The sequence below is a fragment of the Spermophilus citellus genome, assembly GCF_964194105.1.
Source record: "Spermophilus citellus genome assembly, chromosome: 10".
NCBI lineage: Eukaryota > Metazoa > Chordata > Mammalia > Rodentia > Sciuridae > Spermophilus > Spermophilus citellus.
Window position 1 is genome coordinate 94268427 of NC_138197.1, and position 21018 is coordinate 94289444.

Below are 21018 nucleotides of genomic sequence, written 5' to 3' on the forward strand. Positions count from 1 at the left end.
TACAGAGAAGGAGTTCAAGTTGTACATAATTAAAATATTTTGTGAATAAAAGGGTGATATAAGAGAGCAAATACAGGCAGCAAAAGATCATTTCAACAAAGAGCTACATAAACAAATACAGGAAGCAAAAGATTACTTCTGTAAGGAGATAGAGGTTCTAAGAAAAAAAACCAAATGGAAATCCTTGAAATGAAAGAAAAAATAAACTAAATTGAAAGCATCACCAACAAATTAGACCACTTGGAAGATAGGACCTCAGAAAATGAACACAAAATATATACTTTTGAAAAGAATGTAGATCACACAGTGAAAATGGTAAGAAATCATGAGCAGAACATTCAACAAATATATGATAGTATTAAAATTCTTAAAGTTAAATGAGAACTCTGATGCAACTTATCAAAATCTCTGGGACACTATGAAGTCAGTACTAAGAGGAAAGTTCATTTCATGGAGTTCATTCCTTAAAAGAAGAAAAAGTCAACAAATTAATGACTTAACATTACATCTCAAAGTCCTAGAAAAAGAACAAATCAACACCAAAAGCAGAATACAGGAAATAATTAAAATCAAAGCTGAAATCAATGAAATTGAAACAAAAGAAACAATTGAAAAAATTGACAAAACAAAAAGTTGGAACTTTGAAAAAAAAATAAGTAAAATTGACAGACCCTTAGCCATAATAACAAAGAGAAGGACAGAGAAAATTCAAATTACTAATGTCCATGATGAAAAAGGAAATATCACAACAGACATTACATAAGTACCAAAGATAATTAGAAATTACTTGGAAACTTTTACTTCAATAAAATATAAAATATTGAAGGCATTGGCAAATTTCTAGAGTCATATGTTTTGCCCATATTGAATCAGGATGGTATACACAACTTAAACAGATCAATTTCAAGCAATGAAATAAAAGATGCCATCAGAAGCCTACCAACCAAGAAAAGCCCAGGACTGGACAGATATACAGCTGAGTTCTACAAGACCTATAAAGAAGAACTAATACATATACTCTTCAAATTATTTCATGAAATAAAAAAAGAGGCAGCACTTTCATACTCATTCTATGAGGCCAGTATCACCCTGATTCCAAAACCAGACAAACATACATCAGAGAAAGCAAACTTCAGACCAATATCTCTAATAAATATAGATGCAAAAATTCTCAATAAAATTCTGAGAAATCAAATACAAAAACATATCAGAAAGATAGTGTACCACGATCAAGTGTGGTTTATCCCAGGAATGAAAGTTTGGTTCACCATACAGAAATAAATAAATGTAATTCATCACATCAATAGACTTAAAGAATCATATGATTACATCAATAGGTGCAGAGATAGCATTTGACAAAATACAGCACCCATTCATGTTCAAAACAGTAGAAAAAATAGGGATAACAGAAATATATCCCAAACATCATAAAAGCTATCTGTGCTAAGCCCCAGGCCAACATTCTATATGGAGAAAAATTTAAAGCATTCTCTAAAAACTGGAACAAGACAAGGGATGCCCTCTTTTACCACTTTTATTTAACAGTTCTTGAAACACTGGCCAGAGCAATTAGATAAACAAACAAAAAAAATTAAAGGGATACAGATAGGGAAAGAAGAACTCAAATTAGTACTATTTGTAGACAATATGATTCTATACCTAGAATACCCAAAAAAGTACCACCAGAAATCTTTAGAACTAATGAATGAATTCAGCAAAGTAGCAGGACATAAAATCAACACCCATAAATCAAAGGCATTTCTGTATATCAGTGACAAATCCTCTGAAAAGGAAACAGTGAGAACCTCCACGTTTACAATAGCCTCAAAAAAAAAAAAAAAACCTAACAAAAGAGGTGAAAGACCTCTACAATGAAAACTACAGCACACGAAAGAAAGAAAATTAAGAAGACCTTAGAAGATGAAAAGATCTACCTTGTTCTTGGGTAGACAGAATTAATATTATCAAAATGACCATACTATCAAAAGCATTATACAGATTTAAGCAATTCCAATCAAAATCCCAATGACATTCCTCATAGAAATAGAAAAAGCAGTTATGAAATTCATGTGGAAAAATAAGGATAGCCAAAGCAATCCTTAGCAAGAAGAGTGAAACTGGTGGCATTACTAGTCCAGATCTTAAACTATACTACAGAGCAATAGTGAAAAAAACAGCATGGTATTGGCACCAAAATAGATTGGTAGGCTAGGTACAGAATAGAGGACACAGATACTAACCCACATAATTACAGTTATCTGATATTAAACAAAGGCACCAAAAACATATATTGGAGAAAAGGTAGCCTCTTCACCAAATCATGCTGGGAAAACTGGAAATCCATATGCAACAAAATGAAACTAAACCCCTATCTCTCACCATGCACAAAACTCAACTTAAAGTGGATCAAGAACCTAGGAATTAAAACAGAGAACCTGCATCTAAAAGAATAAAAAGTAGGCCCAAATCTGTATCATGTTGGATTAGTCTCTGACTTCCTTAATAAGGCTCCTATAGTGCAAGAATTAAAATAATAAATCAATAAATGAAATGGATTCAAACTAAAAAGTTTTTTCTCAGCAAAAGAAACAGTCAGTGAGGTGAATAAAGAGCCTACATCTTGGAAGCAAATTTTTACCACTTGTATGTCAGATAGAGCACTAATCTCTAGAGCATATAAAGAACTCAAAAAACTAAACAACAAAAAACAAATAACCCAATCAATAAATGGGCCAAGGAACTGGACAAACACTTTTCAGAAGATGATATACAATCAGTCAACAAATATATGAAAAAATGTTCAACATCTCTAGCAATTAGAGAGATGCAAATCAAAACTACTCTAAGATTTCATTTAAATACAGTCAGAATGGCAGCTATTAAGAATACAAACACCAGTAAGTGTTGTTGAGGATGTGGGGGGAAAGGCACACTTATACGTTGCTGGTGAGACTGCAAAATGGTGCAGCCAAACTGGAAAGCAGTATGGAGATTCTTTGGAAAGCTGGGAATGGAACCACCTTTTGACCCAGCTATTCCATTCCTTGGTTTATACCCAAAGGACTTAAAAACAGCATACTATAGGAACACACTCACATTAGTGTGTATAGCAGCACAATTCACAATAGCTTAACTGGGGAACCAACCTAGATGCCCTTCAGTAGATAAAAGGATAAAGAAAATGTGGTATATATACACAATGGAAGCGTTAAAAGAGAATAAAATCATGGCATTTGGAGGTAAATGATGGAATGCTAAGTGAAGTAAGCCAATCCTAAAAATACAAAGGCTGAATGTTTTCTCTGATATGTGGATGCTGATCCATAATGGCGATCAGGGGGAGCATGGGAGAATTAGATGAATTCTAGATAGGGCAAAGGGGTGGGAGGGGAAGAGATGGCACATGGGGGTAGAAAAGATTGTAGAATGAGATGGACATCATTACCTTAAGTACATGTATGAAGATACAAATGGTGTGAATATACTTCGTATACAACCAGAGATATGAAAAATTGTGCTCTATATGTGTAATATGAGTTGTAATGCATTCTGCTGTCATATATAACAAATTAGAATAAAATAGATTTTCATCCAAATTCTATCATACCTTTAAAGAACAACAAATGCCAATCCTCATCAAATTATTCTATGAAATATAAAAGGAGGGAACGTTGGCAAATTCATTCTATGAAGCCAGTTTCACTCTAATACCAAAACCAAAGACATGAAGTAAAGAAAACTTCAATCCAGTATCCTTGATGAATGTAGATGCAAACTTCTTAATAAAATTTTGACAAAGTGCGTTCAAAAACACATTAGGAAGAGAGTGCAACATCATCAAGTGGGGTTTATGCCAGGGATGCAAGATTGGGTCAAATACACAAGCTAATAGAATTAATAGAATTTAGGACAAATTAATAGAATTAAGGACAAGAATTACATAATTATCACACTAAATGCAGGAAAAAGCATTTGACAAAGTCCAGTGCCCATTTGTGTTTAAAACACTGGAGAAATTAAGATAGAAGGAAATTACCTCAATATTGTAAAAGCCATGTATGACAAACTCAAGATCGACATCATACTGAATGGAGCAAAACTGAAAACATTTCCTCTAACAACAGGAACAAGACAAATGTTGTAACTCCTGTTCAACATAGTCCTTGAAAATCTAGCCAGAGGAATTAGGCATGAAATGGAGATTAAAGGGATACAATTAGGAAAAAAAACAAAACAAACAAAAACTAAAGTCTCTCTGTTTGCTGGCGACTTGATATTATATTTAGAAGACCCCTAAAACTCCACCAGAGGGCTTCTAGAGCTAATAAACAAATACAGTAAAGTAGCAGATACAAGATCAACATACATAAATCAATTGTTTTCCTATACTCCAACAACAAATCTGTTGAAAAAGAAATTAGGAAAACTATCCCATTCACAATAACTTCCAAAAAAAAAAATACTTGAGAATTAGTCTAACAAAGGAGGTGAAGGAACTCTACAATGAAAACCATAGAATTTTGGAAAAGAACTTGAAGGAAACCTTAGAAGACAGAAATAGCTCATGTTCGTGGATAGGCATTTACTATTGTCAAAATTGCTATACTACCAAAAGTGGTATATAGGTTCAGTACAATCCCATCAAAATACTAATGATATTCTTCACAGTAGTAGAAAAAATAGTTGTCAAATTCATTTGCAAAAGTGAGACCCAGAATACTTAGAACAATCCTGTGCAAAATGAACAATGCTAGAGGCATCACAACACCAGACTTCATATTATTCTATAGAGCTATAGTTAACAAAATAGCATGGTACTGGCACTAAAACAGACACAAAGACCAATTGAATAGAATAGAAGACACAGAGACAAACCCACATGGATTCTGTCATCTGACACTAGGCAAAGATTCCACAGATATATATGGGAGAAAAGATAGCCTTTTGAACAAGTGGTGCTGGAAAAACTGGAAATCTATAAGTAGAAGAATGATACTTGAGCCCTATGTGTCAACTAGCACAAAACTGAACTCTAAGTGTATCAGATACCTAGGAATTAGGTCAGAAACTCTGCAACTACTAGAAAAAAATGTAGACCAAACAAACACTCCAACATGTTGGCACAGAATGTGACTTTCTTAACAAGACTCCAAAATAAGTACAAGAAACAAAACCAAAAATCAATAAGTGGGGATGGGGTTGCAGCTTAATGGTAGAGCACTTACTTAGACATGTGTCAGGGACTGGGTTCAATCCTCAAAACCACATAGAAATAAATAAATAAGGTGTTGTGTCCATCTATAATTGAAAAAAAATAAAAATAAGTGTGATGGCATCAAATGAAAAACTTTTGCACAGCAAAAGAAATAAGAGCATGAAAAGAGAGCCTATGGAATGGGAGAAAATAATTGTCACCTGATCTTCAGGAGCAGTGTATTTCTAGAACTCAAAACACTTAACACCAAAAAATTTAAAAAAACAAAAAATGGGCAAAAGAACTAAACACATATTTCTGTAAAGAAGAAATACAGATGATCAACAAAATATGAAAAAATGTTCAACATCTCTAGAAATCCAGGAACTGCAAATCAAAACTACATTGAGATTTCATCTCATTACAGTCAGAAAGATAATTAGCAAGAAAATGAATAATACATATTGCTGAGGATGTGGGGAAAAGGAACACTCATACATTGTTGATGGAGTATGGAGATTCTTCTAAATATTAGTATTGGAACCACCATGTGACCCAGCTATCCTGCTCCTTGGTATATATCCAAACTATCTAAAACCATCATATTGTAAATATACAGCTACAGAAATGTTTGTAGCAGTACAATTCACAATAGCCAAGTTATGGAACCAACCAAGGTGCCCTTCAAAACATTAATAGATAAAGAAAATGTGGTATATTTACATAATGGAGCATTACTTAACCATAAAGATGAAGGAAATTATGGCATTTGCTGATGGAGACTATCATGCTAAGTGAAATAAACCAGACCCAGAAAATCAGTTTGAATATTTTCTCTTATATGTAGAAGCTAATCCAAAATAAGGTAGGCAAGAAAAGAAAATGGTGGGGGAGTTCCATCAAAATAGAAGAAAGTGGAAAAGTGAAAAGGGATTTCAGGGAAGGAGGATGGACAGGATAAGGGGAAAACATGGAATGAATCTGACGTAATTTTCCTAAGTTACATATGAATATGCCACAGTAAATCTCACCTTTATGTATATTCACAAGATATTAATTTTTTTAAAAAAGAAAGGTTAGTAGAGGGAAGGGAACAGGGGGAAGGGGAAAGAAAGGAGGGGTACTAAGGACTGAATTAGAACAAATTATATTCCATATTATATAATTATGTCAAAATGATTCCTAATGCTATGTATAACTAAAAAGAATTAATTAAAAGATAGTGCTTTACAAATTACATTAGGAAACAGTTTCACAGAATTCTCCAAAGTAAAAATGTTTAAAAATATGTAATTGTTTAATTAGGATAAAATGCTTTGTGATTTTTTTCACTAAATTAATAAAGAAGTAAACTATAATCATCTAATGCAAATACTGAAATTAAAATTGCAGATAGATATCTGAACATAAAACAATATTTATTTGATTTTCTAGTTAAGAAATTAGGAGATATTACATGAACATTCAACAAAAATACTCATTAGAAAACTGACATCTTCATTGTTGCCGCCATTATCATCATCATCATCATCATCATCATCATCATCATGCCATTGAACATTATACTAATTAATGCCTCAAATAAAAAATGTTCTGAATAAAAAAGATTATTCTGATTGTTGTATAAAGAATGAAGTATAGGGAAACAAGGGCACAAAAAGCACAATTAGGAGGCTATTTCTATAGTACAGGACAAATACTGCTGTAGCTTAGATTAGGGTTCCAGCATGTGGATTGATTTTCTATTGTTGCATATTGGATTACCACAAATACAGTGTTTAAAACAGCATTCACTTCTAATTACAGTTCTGTAGTTCATACATCCAGGCACAGTGTACCTGAATTCTCTACTTCATACTTCAAAGGCCAAAATCAGTGTGTCAGCAGAACTCCAAGTTGGAGGCTATCATGAAAAAAATATGCTTCCAAGCTCTGTTAGTAGAATTCAATTTTATGTGGTTATGTGATACTATTCCCATTTCCTTGATGTCTCTCAGCCAGGCCTTGCACTCATCTTTTAAAGGCAGTCTTTATTCCATGACACATCTTCAACTCAGCAAAAGCATTCTGTTTTTTTCATACTTCAAAGACATGTTTTCCCTTCTGTGACCAGCCAAAGTAAACTCTCAGCTTTTAATAAAACCAACTGGGGAATAGGGAAGGTTGCTTTCTCTGCTGCTCCATGGTGTGAAACCAAGAAAACAGATAGGCAGCTTCTCAGCAAGGTGGATGGAAAAAAAGGAGAAGACTTTACAGAGATTTAATACTGGATACTCAAAGCAGATCTGGAACACAGGAAATTGGATATAATAAAATAAGGAAGAAATCCCGAGCAGTACTGCTACTGCTGCTGCCAGAGTCACCAACCAGAGCAAAGTGGAGAGATAAGGGAACTTGCATTTTTGTGAAGGACTTAGGCATGTCTGGGTACCAAGAAATCAGAAACAAAAGACGTTGCCCAAGTAAACTGAAAGGCATGCTGCACAATATCCTTGTGTGGAAAGAAGCTACATCTCTGCCTGCTTCCTGCAGAGGACAGAGGAAGTAACCGTTTTGCAGCTACAGAATTGGGGCTGGCAGCTAGAGGAGCCATTTCCTGGCAAACCTTAGTTTGGCTCAAAATACAGGCCTATCAAACCTACACTGCAAGATTAAATGACCAGGAGAAATGGGGAGAGCAGTTTACAAAAAGCAATGGTGGTCATGGAAAACCATCTGGCTCTCCTCTTCACATTCCAATCTGGCCACTTGCAGGACCAGCTGGGAGTGTTATGTAAATCGTGCTCAGCAAGAGACTAAGTACCACTTACTTGGAAGGTCAGAGAATTCAGTATTATTTATGTATTAGTATTATTTATGTTTAATTGTAACCTAAATCATTCATGGACACTTATACATATTCATATTTGTTTTTTCTCATTTCCAGCACTTTTGAAACTAGCTATTTTTCATGGATCATAGTTCAATAGATAGGGACTCACAAATATTCACAAATAGATAGAATATTTGATTCGTATTTTTCAGTTTTGTTTTGTATGCTTTTTAATTTTATTTTTAATTTTTCAATTTTTAAAATTTTTACTTGATATATTTTTCTTTCAGTTATCTGTTTCCCTTGATTCTCTCTCTTTTCTCTGCTAATAGCCAATCTCTGTTGTTCTCTCTTATACTCTTATGTTAACTTTTTACTTCTATTTTCTCTTCTTTCTTATGAGCAAAGACATGATTAAGATGAGTATCTTTTCCTAGATTAAGCAGGTGAGCAATAAATGCCATCACATATATCATGAACTATGTAATGCGATAAATAATCAATAAAAAAAAAATAAAAAAAAAATAAAATAAAATAAAAGAGAGGGAGAGGGAGATTTAGCACTAGACAACCAGAAGAGGAGGAGACAATGTTAGTAGGAAAAGATTCAAGAGGAAAATATTAGTGTCAGGGATCCATAAGCAAAGAGGGTCCAAAAGCCATTGGAAGTTGGAAAATCAAGACACAGATTCTTCTATAGAGACTTTGGAGGGAGCACAATCCTGCTAACATCTTGATTTTGGACTCTAGGTCTCCAAAACTACAAGAGCATGAATTTCTATTGTTTTAAATCACCCAGTGATATTTTAAAGTAGCCAGAAAATTAATACAGAATGGAAAAATAAAACCTATTCAACCATACAGAAAATATGAGTCAAAGATACTTGAAAAATTCCTTTATAACACAGAGAGGAAGGAAATAAGTCAAAATAGATTTGAAAAAAAGAAATATGTAGGGGCGGTAAATCTAAATTTTGCATTCTTAACAAAGAACAAATGAAAGAAATAACTTTTAAAAGTACACCATTCTATTTACTTCCTGGGAACATACCTAAAATATATTTTCTATAGGGCCAAACAGTGAGTTTTGGCTCAATAGAATCTAGACCATTTTCCATGTCTGGCCTTTAAAAACTTTCTACTTGATCTTTCACTCTCTTGGTCTTTCCTCATCTGCTGGCTGGATACAACAGATCTGATAGAGAATTAAGATATTCTAGAGGGTAACAAAGCCATAAGATGAAAACAACCCCATGCCTCAGAATGAAAGCACATAGCAGACACTCTATATAGCAGACATATCTACCACCTGACACCAATTCTGTACTGTGACATTAATTCTACTTACCTAGCATAAAAATGATGAGGAAAGGTCAGATTCAGAATATTCTTTAAATATGGAATTAATATACTTCCTGGTGAATTTGATTTGGGGGCAGAGTGAAATAGAATATTCAAGGATGGCACTTATGCCATTAGTCTTAGCAACTGGATGGATGGTGATGCCATTAACTACGAGAGGGAATACTTTCAGAAGACCAAAGTTTGAAGGAAGACCAAGTATTTTGTTTCTGACCCATTACATGGAGAAATAAATGCAAGAAATGTAAATTAGTCATGAGAAGGAAATAGACATATGAATTCTGGGACAGTTTTTACTAAGTAAAGAGTACTACAGGTACAAAGACCCTGAGTTGGAAATGAGATCAGTTATGAGAAAGTAAGAAAAATAAAACAGAAGAGTCTTAAGAACTAGCCCTACATGACTACAATATCTCAACCTCAGTTACAGGCACCAGCAAAGGTGTATGAGGAGAGGCTAGTGTGGTAAGAGAGAAAACAGGACTATATGAGCAGAGTTTTTAATAACATTTAGACTCACTTTCTTGTCAGTCCCTTTTATGATATATAGGCTGTTCTGTTTCCATGCTCTTCTGCACAATTTATGATTCAATGCATATCATTTATGTATTTTGAACAGTAGTTCAAATATAAATAAATTGAATACAATTCATATTGCCCATTTAAATAGGGGCTATGTGAAGAGCTATGACAGCGATATCTATATCACATTCATTGTCCAGTCAATTGTAATTTGAAGACACAATAACTTTAAATAAAGTTACAATATGAAAAGATGCTCATCTTAAACTTAAAAAACACAGTAGATAACTGAAAAAATAAAAGATTTATGAAACAATCCTTATTATGTGTGATAAAACAAATTATATGAAATAATACTTTATTCATGGCTAAGTACAATATTATAATCTCTTTTGTATTTTAAATTAATGTTTTTGTGAAACACTAGATTTGATTTATAACGTACTAATGGCTCATAACTTGAATTTGAAAAAAAAAAATTGGCCAATTTAGAACATTCTATGATGTTTGCCAGGAGAGGAGAAATAAAAGAAGTATGTATAAGAGTTGAGTAAAAGCTATTTTGTTGGTTGCTAATGCACATTTTAAACTAAAGAAAGCCATTGATATATTGAGAGAGGGGATAGAATTAAAAGAGCAAGTTCTATCTGAAAAGAGACAGGAAAGAATTATACAAAATTAAAATGTGGAAAAATTCTTAATAATGAATATTTTTCATCTCTTCTTAAAATAGGGCTCATGAAGGTTTAACCTATTTTATTGATCTTTAAGAATAAGATATTTTGGAATGTATTCAGCATTCCTTATTCTTTTGTTTCAGTTTTATTATTTTGACCTATTCATCCTTTCCAATGGTTTTCTTGGAGAGGTGTGTGTGTGAAGAGGCTGTTATATGTTGCTGTTTTTTTTAAGATATACAGCATTCTTTAATTATTGAATATATTTAAAGATTCATGTTTTCCTCCAACTACAATTTTTGCTGGACTTTAGGATCTCATACAGTATGGCCTCTTTCTCATTGCTTTATGTGGATTATAATTTTCAGTCATTTTAATAAAATATGTCTAATATAAGATATATATTTATGAGGGAAAGTTCAAAGGTATCAAGAAAGAAGTAACATTCCCATTCTGTCTTCTGTTACCCTCCCCAGTATTTCATCCTAAAAGGTATATTCTGTCTGTATATGCCAAATCATATCTGTCTCTGTGTGCTTTTCAGTAATTCAAACAGGAATACATACACTTACTCTGAGGTTACTTAATTTTTTGAAGATATCCTTTGGAAGTTTTGTCATTTGAGTGCAAAAAGTTTCTGAATTCTTTTTAATATTTGCATAGTGTTTTTTTAATGTATGTACAAAAATGTATTTAAACAATATTTTCCTTTTAAGGAACAATTAGACTGCTTTATTATTTTATTACAAAAGATGTTTCTGCAATTATCCAGATAGATATGTAATTCTCAGCAAAGTATTTGTAATTCACAGTCACGGAATTGCTAGGTCAAAAACAAAATTTCAATTTTGATAAATATTACTAAATATTCATTATAGTTACAGCATTTTTGTATTATAATACTTCTTATATTTCATGTAAGAGAGGACTTATTTCTCAACTCCCTTGTTAAGATAATGTATTCTCACACATTTAGCTATGTACAATTAGGAAGTCAGTATACTTTTGAGGGGTAGGTTACTGGAGATTGAGCCCAAGGGTACTTTACCACTGAACTATAATCCCCAGCCCTTTTTTTAATCTCAAACTTGAGATCCTTTTGCCTTAGCCTCCCAAGTCACTGGGATTCCAGACATGCTCCACCATGCCTGGCTCATTATATTTCTAATTATCATCTCTATGAAGGTTCTCTACCACTTGTATGAATCCAGTGAGACTGAACTGTCACACAAGAAGTCAAGCAAAGAAAAGGTATTACTTACAGATAGTCAGGAGGTAAAAACAGAAGTCTAGGATCCAAGTAAGGTGGTCTCCCAAGACTCAGAAAAGTCACTTAGACAGGATGGTATCTTATCTGTGAATGCCTCATGTCACACCGCAGCTGAACACTCTGTCCGGTTTATACTATGGACACATCTTGACTCACTGAACTCAAGCATTGCAAAATAACCTATTCTAGCTTGGGCTGTTCCAAACGGTTCCTCTTTATCTGGGAACACTACCTTGTCTGCACATTCTGCAGTTATTCTGAGAACCAAGTGGGAAGAAAAGTTGAGTTGGCCAGGCCCTCTGAGGACCTGTCCTCTCACAATCTTTATTTCAGGGGAGTTCAGTTATCATTTTGTGCATTTCAAAAAATTTGGATTTCATTTACCAAGACCTGACTGTTCCTGTACAATCAATACTTTTATGTGAAGGTGTCCGATACTTTTAAATTATAGGAGTGCTTTATAGGTCAAGAAAATTACCTCTTTTTGTAATATAATTTATGAATATTTTACCAGTATAATGCTTAACATTTGACTTTATGATGCAATTTATTTTGTCAAATAGAATAATTTTACTGTGGATAAAAATATGTCAATACTTTTCATGGGTTTTGAGATTTGTGTCATTCTTAGATATACTTTCACAAAATATTTTTACTCTTTTTAATCACATTAGATTTTCTTCTAGAAATTAATTTTTAACTTTTAAATATGTGACCCATTTTTTTCAGAGTATTTTTTAAGCTGGTATAAAAATCAGTATTCTGCTTAAAATAACCCATAAAGACTGGAGAAAACATAAAATAACTGTTTTCAAGCATTAGAAGACAACCAATATAGGACTAGAATGTTTACAAATAGATAATAACTCAGTAGGAACTCCATATTTGCTCTGTTTTTTCTCCCTAAGAATTTACCTTACCTTTAACCAAAGAGATATATTTCAAGCAAAAAAAATATATATATTTTTCTGAGTAAAAGAAACACCAGTGTCTTTGATGCCTGGATATTTAGACTCAGGATACCAAAAAGAAAAGGGCAATAAAGAAGAAACCCTGAAGTCTCTGTAAAATTTATCTGTGGGCCAAATACTAACCTACACATCCCAAGGTAATATTCTGGAAGGATTATTAGGGAACAGATATTCAGAGGCTGAATACCCACACAGATTGCAGAGGCTGAAGAGTGCTGAGAAACCGAGTTGCGATTGAGACCAGGTAAAATGGAGAGATCGTGGCTAAAACTCTGAACATTTATTTCAGAAAAACCATGCCCTAGGATTAAGAACCATTGCCTAAAAGTAAGGACCATGGTAGGAATAAAGTAAACACTGATGTAGAACTATCTAGTCCTAAAACCAGGCCTCAACTGAATTAAGGTTAATTGCCAGTAATTCAACTGCCAGACAAAGTAAAATTCGCCATTTTTTAAAAAAAGCTGATGTGATAATTAATTTTATATATCAACTAAACTAGGATATGATGCCCAGTGTTTGTCCAAATCAACTAAACTAGGATATGATGCCCAGTGTTTGTCCAAACTAGTCTAGATATAGCTGTAAAGGTATACTTTAGATGTGATTAATATTTAAATCAGTAGACTTTAAATAAACCAGATTATCATTTATAATATGGGTGACCCTCATATGTTCAATTTAAACTCTGAGTTTATTTAAAGTTCAATATAAATTTTTCATATTGGCTTATGAAAGAAAAATCTAAGAATGAAAATTGCCTCCAGATGTTCCCCTTCAGATTCAAGACTACAACATCAGTACTTGTCTCCTGCCACTGGCCTGCCCTTCTTATTTTGGACTTGTCAGCCCCTACAATTGTGGAAGCCAAATCCTTAAAATTCTCTCCCCCCGCTCCCCTCTCTCTCTCATGTGTGTATACACAATCTATTAATTATGTTTCTCTGGAGGATCCTAATGCATATTTGGGTACTAGCAATGGGTTTGAGCCCACAAGTATCTATTAGGCCTGCTGGAATATGTAGACCAAGTAGCAGAGCAACTTGCATGGCAGCCCAGACCTGTTATAGATCTTTTCTTGCTCTAAGCCACTCAAAACTAGCAGCTTTTAATGCCACTCTACTGAGTAGAGTGGACTGCAGTAACATATTTTGCTGTGATGAATGAGGGAGTTTAACAGAAATGTGTGTAAAGTAAAATAGCTTTACATATGCATGGATAATTTGAAGCAGAAAACAACAAAATTCATACTTTCTTTACTTTGAATAGAGACCTGGATTACCTGCTTGATGAACAAGGTAGTAGCAGATATGGATCTAGTAAAGGCAAAGAAAGTTTCCACCACCCCTAGACTGCATCTTTCCAGAAGACTATGTATCTATTAAAAAGTTTTAAACAGTGATCTTCCAATGGACTTGGGGTCAGAAATAGGATTAGTCATTTGTTAGGTCACCTAAGCCCATGTCCCTATAGGCAGCAAAGTACTGAAGCTAGAAGGCTAGTAAAAGTTCCAGTGGGCTATGTTCAGCATCTGGACTTGCTTTCTATGACCCATTGGCTGCTTCTTTAAAAATGGCAAATGCCCAAAGACAAAATATTTCATATTTCTTACAACACTGTTAAGGCAACTATGAAAGTTCAATGGATTTTGCTAGATTCAGATACTTAGATCTATCTATAGTTTCCTCCTAATCTAGTCCAGCCATTCCAATTGTAGTTGAGAGTTGTATAGTATATTCAGACTTGAATTGATTTAGGTGAAAATTTTTTGAATCTCAGAACTAGAGGGAAATTGACATAGAAGAATATTAGCCTGACATATACTTAAATAATGATTATGAAAACTGAACTTTAAAAAAGAGGACTGGGCTGGGGATGTGGCTTAAGCGGTTGTGCGCTCGCCTGGCATGTGTGCGGCCCGGGTTCGATCCTCAGCACCACATACAAACAAAGATGTTATGTCCACCGAAAACTAAAAAATAAATATTAAAAATTCTCTCTCTCTCTTCAAATAAATAAATAAAATAAAAAAATAAAAAAGAGGACTAGCCCAGTGGCTTGGGAGGCTGAGGCAGGAGGATTGTAAGTTCAAAGCCACAAAAGTGAGGCACTAATCAACTTGGTGAGACCCTGTCTCTAAATAAAATATGAAATAGGGCTGGGGAGGTGTCTCAGTGGTCGAGTGCCCCTGAGTCAATCCCTGGTACCTCCCCCCAAAAATTAAAAAATAAAAAAGAGGACTAGTATTATTGTGTAGTGTGTATCTTTATGGTGACTAGAATTTTTCATAGGTACAAAGGCAGAGGTCCCCCATCCCAGAGGTCTTGGGGAGGATGAGCTTTGCTGTTATGTTGGAGGCGTCTGCTTCAGTGAGAAAAGATTAGAGCAATAAAAATAGAATAAGGTGTAGTGAAGTTGACTAGATTAATTCTTCAGTTTCTGGAAGACTGGTGCTCTGGGTAGGTTCTAAATAAAATATATATTCTCCTTGAATAGAACAGTGAAATTATAGAAGTGATATAAGGTCTGCAAATAATCACAAACCTCTGGATATCCTTGATGGAACAGTTGCAATTTTCAGGTATCAGATATCTTACTGGGTATAAGCAAAACCATCTTGATTAAATAAGATATGGTTCTGAGATTTGATATTCAGATTTCTAAATATGTGTTTGTTGTGTTTGGCTATCCTTCTAGATGACCTATAGTGCCTAACCAGGAACCTATATGCCTAATATTTATTTTTATAACTTCCAATTGCCTTCTAGGTATATATGCAATCTTGTTTAAATGGCAAGTACTAGTGACCCACCCCTGCCACTCAGAGTTATCTTTCACCTATATAGTTTTTCTTTTGTATCCTAGGATTTTATGTACACTTCCCTTTTCCTTCTTTAATTCTAGGTAATTGATGTAACCATTCTTACTTGGCTCTTTAGCTCTAAACAATGGATTAATTCAACTTTGTAAAATACCACTTAAATTCATTTGCTTGTTTATTTTATGTCTATGTATTTTTCACATGGATTCCAAAGTAATACATGCAGCTGGATCTTCGGGACAACAGGCATTTCAGGATTTTTAAAAACTCTTCATGTAATTAACATATCATTTATATAGAATTTTATATACATTTGTACCAACCAAAAAGTAATTAATCAAAAAATATTCTATAGCATCCATTTGGAAAGGATGTATTTTGCTACAAAAATGAAAGAAACTTTAACATCCTTATTTTTGAAATCTTATATTTAAATTAGGATACTCTGTTTCAGGGAAATGGGATTTTATTTCAGAAGAGACTGTGTGTGGGGTTGGAAAAAGGGGAAGATTGCATCTCTAATATAAGTACTTCTTTGAGTCCACTTTCTTAATCAAATAACTGCTTAAGACTAATTAAAATTGGTAACTATAGTATTTAAATAACATGTAAAAATTGAGTCTTTTCCTAACAAATTTTTGCTTTTTTGTAGAGGAGCTCTGTCAAGAAGGCCTTATGAACCAGGAGTATTTTGTACTCGTTGTGGCAACCATGACAAATGCACAGATTTTCTATGCAGTAAGATAAAGAAAATAACTTAAAAATGAAAAGAAAAACATCCATAATGCTTAGGACAAGAAAAGTGAAGTGACTGCACACTAGTTTTTTTGTGAAGTTAATATTATTCTTATTATTCTAATGCTATTATCATATTATCAAAGGAGGATTGAAACAGTATCTTTAGATTTTTCTAAACTGTAGAGCCTTTTCTTCAGAACTTTGCTTCTATTTCTTCCCCTAAGAACATACCAGAATGTTAGGAATAAGGACTGATAAATAAAAGCTAAACCTTGAAAATGCTTCACAGTTTGACAATGACTGTGTTAAACAAAAGAATATCCCAAATATTTGTCAAGATAAAAAAAGTAAAGTAATAAATATTTAATAGATTTTTCTCATTGTCCCACCCCCCAAAAAAACCTAGAATTCCAAAAATGTTCAGAGAATAAAAAGTAGAAAATGTATTTGATTACACTTTTATTGTTTTTTTCAAACATAAAAGCATATATTCTGATGGTATATTTATAATTAGATTATACAAGGCTTAAAATAAAGTGGTAGGGGATAAATTCAGAGCATATTATGCTTTTGTGCAAAAAAAGGGCAAAAACAAAGAGAAACTAGAGGGCAGTTTTAATGCAACAACACTGTCACTATTGGGATGAGCATACCCAAATATTTCTGCCTTTGCTTTACTTGAATCAAGATGGAAAATCTTGCTCTTCCTCTTCATCACCAATAAAATGCAATGAAATTAAAGCAGTAATAAAAAGCCTTCCAACAAAGAAAACCTAAAGAATTCTCAGTTAGATTTTACTAGACCACTAAAGGAGAACTAATGTCAATTCTCCACAAATTATTCTATAAAATAGAAAAGAGGAAAAGACTACCAAATTCATTCAATGAAACCAGTCTCACCATAATACCAAAAGCAGATAAGGATACCTTAAGGAAAGAAAACTACCAATCAGCATCTCTGAAGAACATAGATGCTTTTTCATTGCAAAATTCCTCAATAAAATGTTAGCGGTTCATATTTTAAAACACATTAAGAAAAATGTACATCATTATCAATTGATTTAATCCCATGAATGCAAGAATAGTTCAACATGAAAAATAAGAAATGTTGTTCACCACAAAAATAGAAGGAAAAACAAAAAACATATGATCATCTCATTTGATGCAAAAAAAATGTAAATGTAAAAATAGAAGCTAACTGATGTATGGCTGCACATTGGGTATATTGAGTGCTGTAATATTGATCTCTCCCTTAAAAGTGAGGTATTAGTAACCTGTAGGGACACTATAAGACAATAGGTAGAAGCTGGAATACCTCCAATCTATACTGCAAGAGAGGAAGACACATAGACATCATGAAAAAACAAGGGAGAAATGTGCCCGAAACAAACCAAGATACTATAACAATAGAAGCCATAGATAGCACAGTAGGTGAAATGTCAGAGAAGGAGTTCAGAATGTACATAACTAAAATGATTTGGGAATTAAAGAATGACCTAAGTGAGCAGATATAGGCAAAAAATCCATCACTGCAACAGAGATAAGAGAACAAATACAGGCGACCATCAATCACAACAACAAAGAGATAAGAGAGCAAATACAGGTTGCAAGATATTACTTCAAGAAAGAGAGATACTGGAAAAAAAAACAGAAATCCTTGCAATGAAAGAAACAATAAGGCAATTAAAAAACTCAATAGATAGAATCACCAACAGATTAGATCACTTGGAAGACAGGACCTTAGACAATGAAGACAAAATATACAATCTTGAAGATAGAGTTGACCTCACAGTGAAGATGGTAAGAAACCATGAACAGAAGATATAAGAATTATGGGATACCATCAAAAGTCCAAATTTAAGATTTATTGGGATAGATGAAGGTTCAGAGATTCAAGCCAAATGAATGCACAATCTCTTCAATGAAATAATATCAGAAAATTTCCCAAGCATAAAGAATGAATTAGAAAATCAAATACACGAGGCCTATAGGACACCAATTGTACAAAATTACAACAGATCAACACCAAGACATATTTATAATGAAAATGCCTAGCATACAGAATAAGGATAGAATTTTAAAAGCTGCAAGAGAGAAACATCAGATTACCTATAAGGGAAGACCAATTCAGATCTCAGATTTTTTCAGCCCAGACTCTCAAAGCAAGGAGATCCTGGAACAACATATACCAATCTCTAAATGATAATGGATGCCTACCAACAGTTTTATATCCTGAAAATTTAAGGTTCAAATTTGATGATGAACTAAAGACCTTCCATACTAAACAAAAGCTAAAAGAATTTACAGCAAGAAAGCCTACACTACAGAATATTCTTGGCAAAGTATTCCATGAGAATGAAATGAAAAACAACAATGAAAACCTGCAAAGGGAAGAACTACAATAAAGGAAAAGACAACCAAAGGAGAAACTAAGTCAAGCTAAATACCAAAATAAGCAAAAATGACCAGTAATATAGATAATGTATCAACAGTAACCCTGAATGTTAATGGCCTAAACTCACCAATCGAAAAATTTAGGCTGGTAGATTGGATTTTTAAAAAAGACTGCTGTCTTCAAGAAACTCATTTCATTGGAAAAGATGCCCACAGACTGAAGGTGAAAGGTTGGGATAAAATATACCATTCACATGGAATGGGGGTTTCCATCCTCATATCAAATAAAGTAGACTTCAAGCCAAAGTTAATCAAAATGGATAAAGATGGACATTTTATGCTGCTTAAAGGAATTATACATCAACAAGACATAACAATTATAAATTTATGTGCCCCAAACAATGAAGCATCTACTTTCATCAATCAAACTCTTCTCAAATTCAAGAGTCAAATAGACCACAACACAATAATTCTGGGTGAATTTAACACACCTCTTTCACCACGGGATAGATGTTCTAAACAAAAGCTAAGCAGAGAAACTATAGAACTCAATACTATAATTAATAAATTAGACTTAACTGACATATATAGAGTATATTATCCATCAATGAGCGAATACACTTTCTTCTCAACAGCACATGGGTCCTTTTCCAAAATAGACCATCTTTTAGGCCACAAAGCTACTATTAGCAAATACAAAGAAGTAGAAATACTACCCTGCATTTTATCAGATCATAATGGAATAAAATTAGAAATCAATGACAAAATAAAAATAAAAATTACTCCTACACCAGGAGACTAATAATATGCTATTGAATGAACAATGGGTTGCAAAAGACATTAAGGAGGAGATTAAAAAATTCTTAGAAAGAGAAACTAGGAAAACCACCCCATTTATAGTAGCTTCAAAAAAAATAAAATACTTTGGAATAAACTTAACAAAAGTGGTAAAAGACCTCTACAATGAAAACTATAGCATGCTAAAGAAAGAAATTTAAGAAGACCTTACAAGATGGAAAGATCTACCTTGTTCTTAGATAGGCAGAATTAATTTTGTCAAAGTAACCATACCACCAAAAGCACTATACAGATTCAATGCAATCCCAATCAAAATCCCAATGACATTCCTCACAGAAATAGAAAAAGCAGTTATGAAATTCATGTGGAAAAATAAGAGACCCAGAATAGCCAAAACAATCCTTAGCGTGAAGAGTGAAGGTGGTAGCATTACTATTGCAGACCTTAAACTATACTACAGAGTAATGGTAACAAAACAGATGGTATTGGCAGCAAATAGAGAAGAGGGTAGGGGAAACCAATGATACAGAATAGAGGACACAGAGACTAACCCATATAACTACAGTTATATTAGACAAAAGTGCCAAAAATGTACATTGGAGAAAAGATAGCCTCTTCAACAAATGGTGCTGGGAAAACTGGAAATCCACATGTAATAAAATGAAATTAAACCTCTATCTCTCACCATGCACAAAAATCAACTCAAAGTGGATCAAGGACCTAGGAATTAAACCAGAGACCTTGCACCTAATGGAAGAAAAAGTAGGCTCAAATCTCCATCCTGTCATATTTTTTTTTAATTTTTTTATTGGTAGTTCAAAACATTACATAGTTCTTGATATATCATATTTCACACTTTGATTCAAGTGGGTTATGAACTCCCATTTTTACCCCGTATACAGATTACAGAGTCACATCAGTTACACTTCCACTGATTTACATATTGCCATTCTAGTGTCTGTTGTATTCTGCTGCCTTTCCTATCCTCTACTATCCCCCCTCCCCTCCCCTCCCCTCCCCTCCCCTCCCCTCCCCTCCTCTCTCTCTACCCCCTCTACTGTAATTCATTTCTCCCCCTTGTATTATTTTTCCCTTTCCCCTCACTTCCTCTTGTATATAATTTTGTATAACCCTGAGGGTCTCCTTCCATTTCCAAGCAATTTCCCTTCTCTCTCCCTGTCCCTCCCACCTATCATCCCTGTTTAATGTTAGTCATCTTCTCATGCTCTTCTTCCCTACTCTGTTCTTAGTTACTCTCCTTATATCAAAGAGGACATTTGGCATATGTTTTTTAGGGATTGGCTAGCTTCACTTAGCATAATCTGCTCTAATGCCATCCATTTCCCTCCAAATTATATAATTTTGTCATTTTTAATGCAGAGTAATACTCCATTGTGTATAAATGCCACATTTTTTTTATCCATTCGTCTATTGAAGGGCATCTAGGTTGCTTCCACAG

General features: G+C 33.7%; 1 protein-coding gene across 1 annotated transcript in view; it reads left to right on the forward strand.

The window, feature by feature from the left end:
• Positions 1–21018, forward strand: part of GLIPR1L2 (GLIPR1 like 2) — a gene marked incomplete at both ends in the record, with an annotated part of 57417 nt that overhangs the window by 25355 nt on the left and 11044 nt on the right. The window contains one exon of the mRNA XM_081310854.1: positions 16282–16367. Within this exon, the coding sequence (XP_081166980.1) occupies positions 16282–16367 (86 nt within the window). The remainder of the gene's footprint in view (positions 1–16281; positions 16368–21018) is intronic.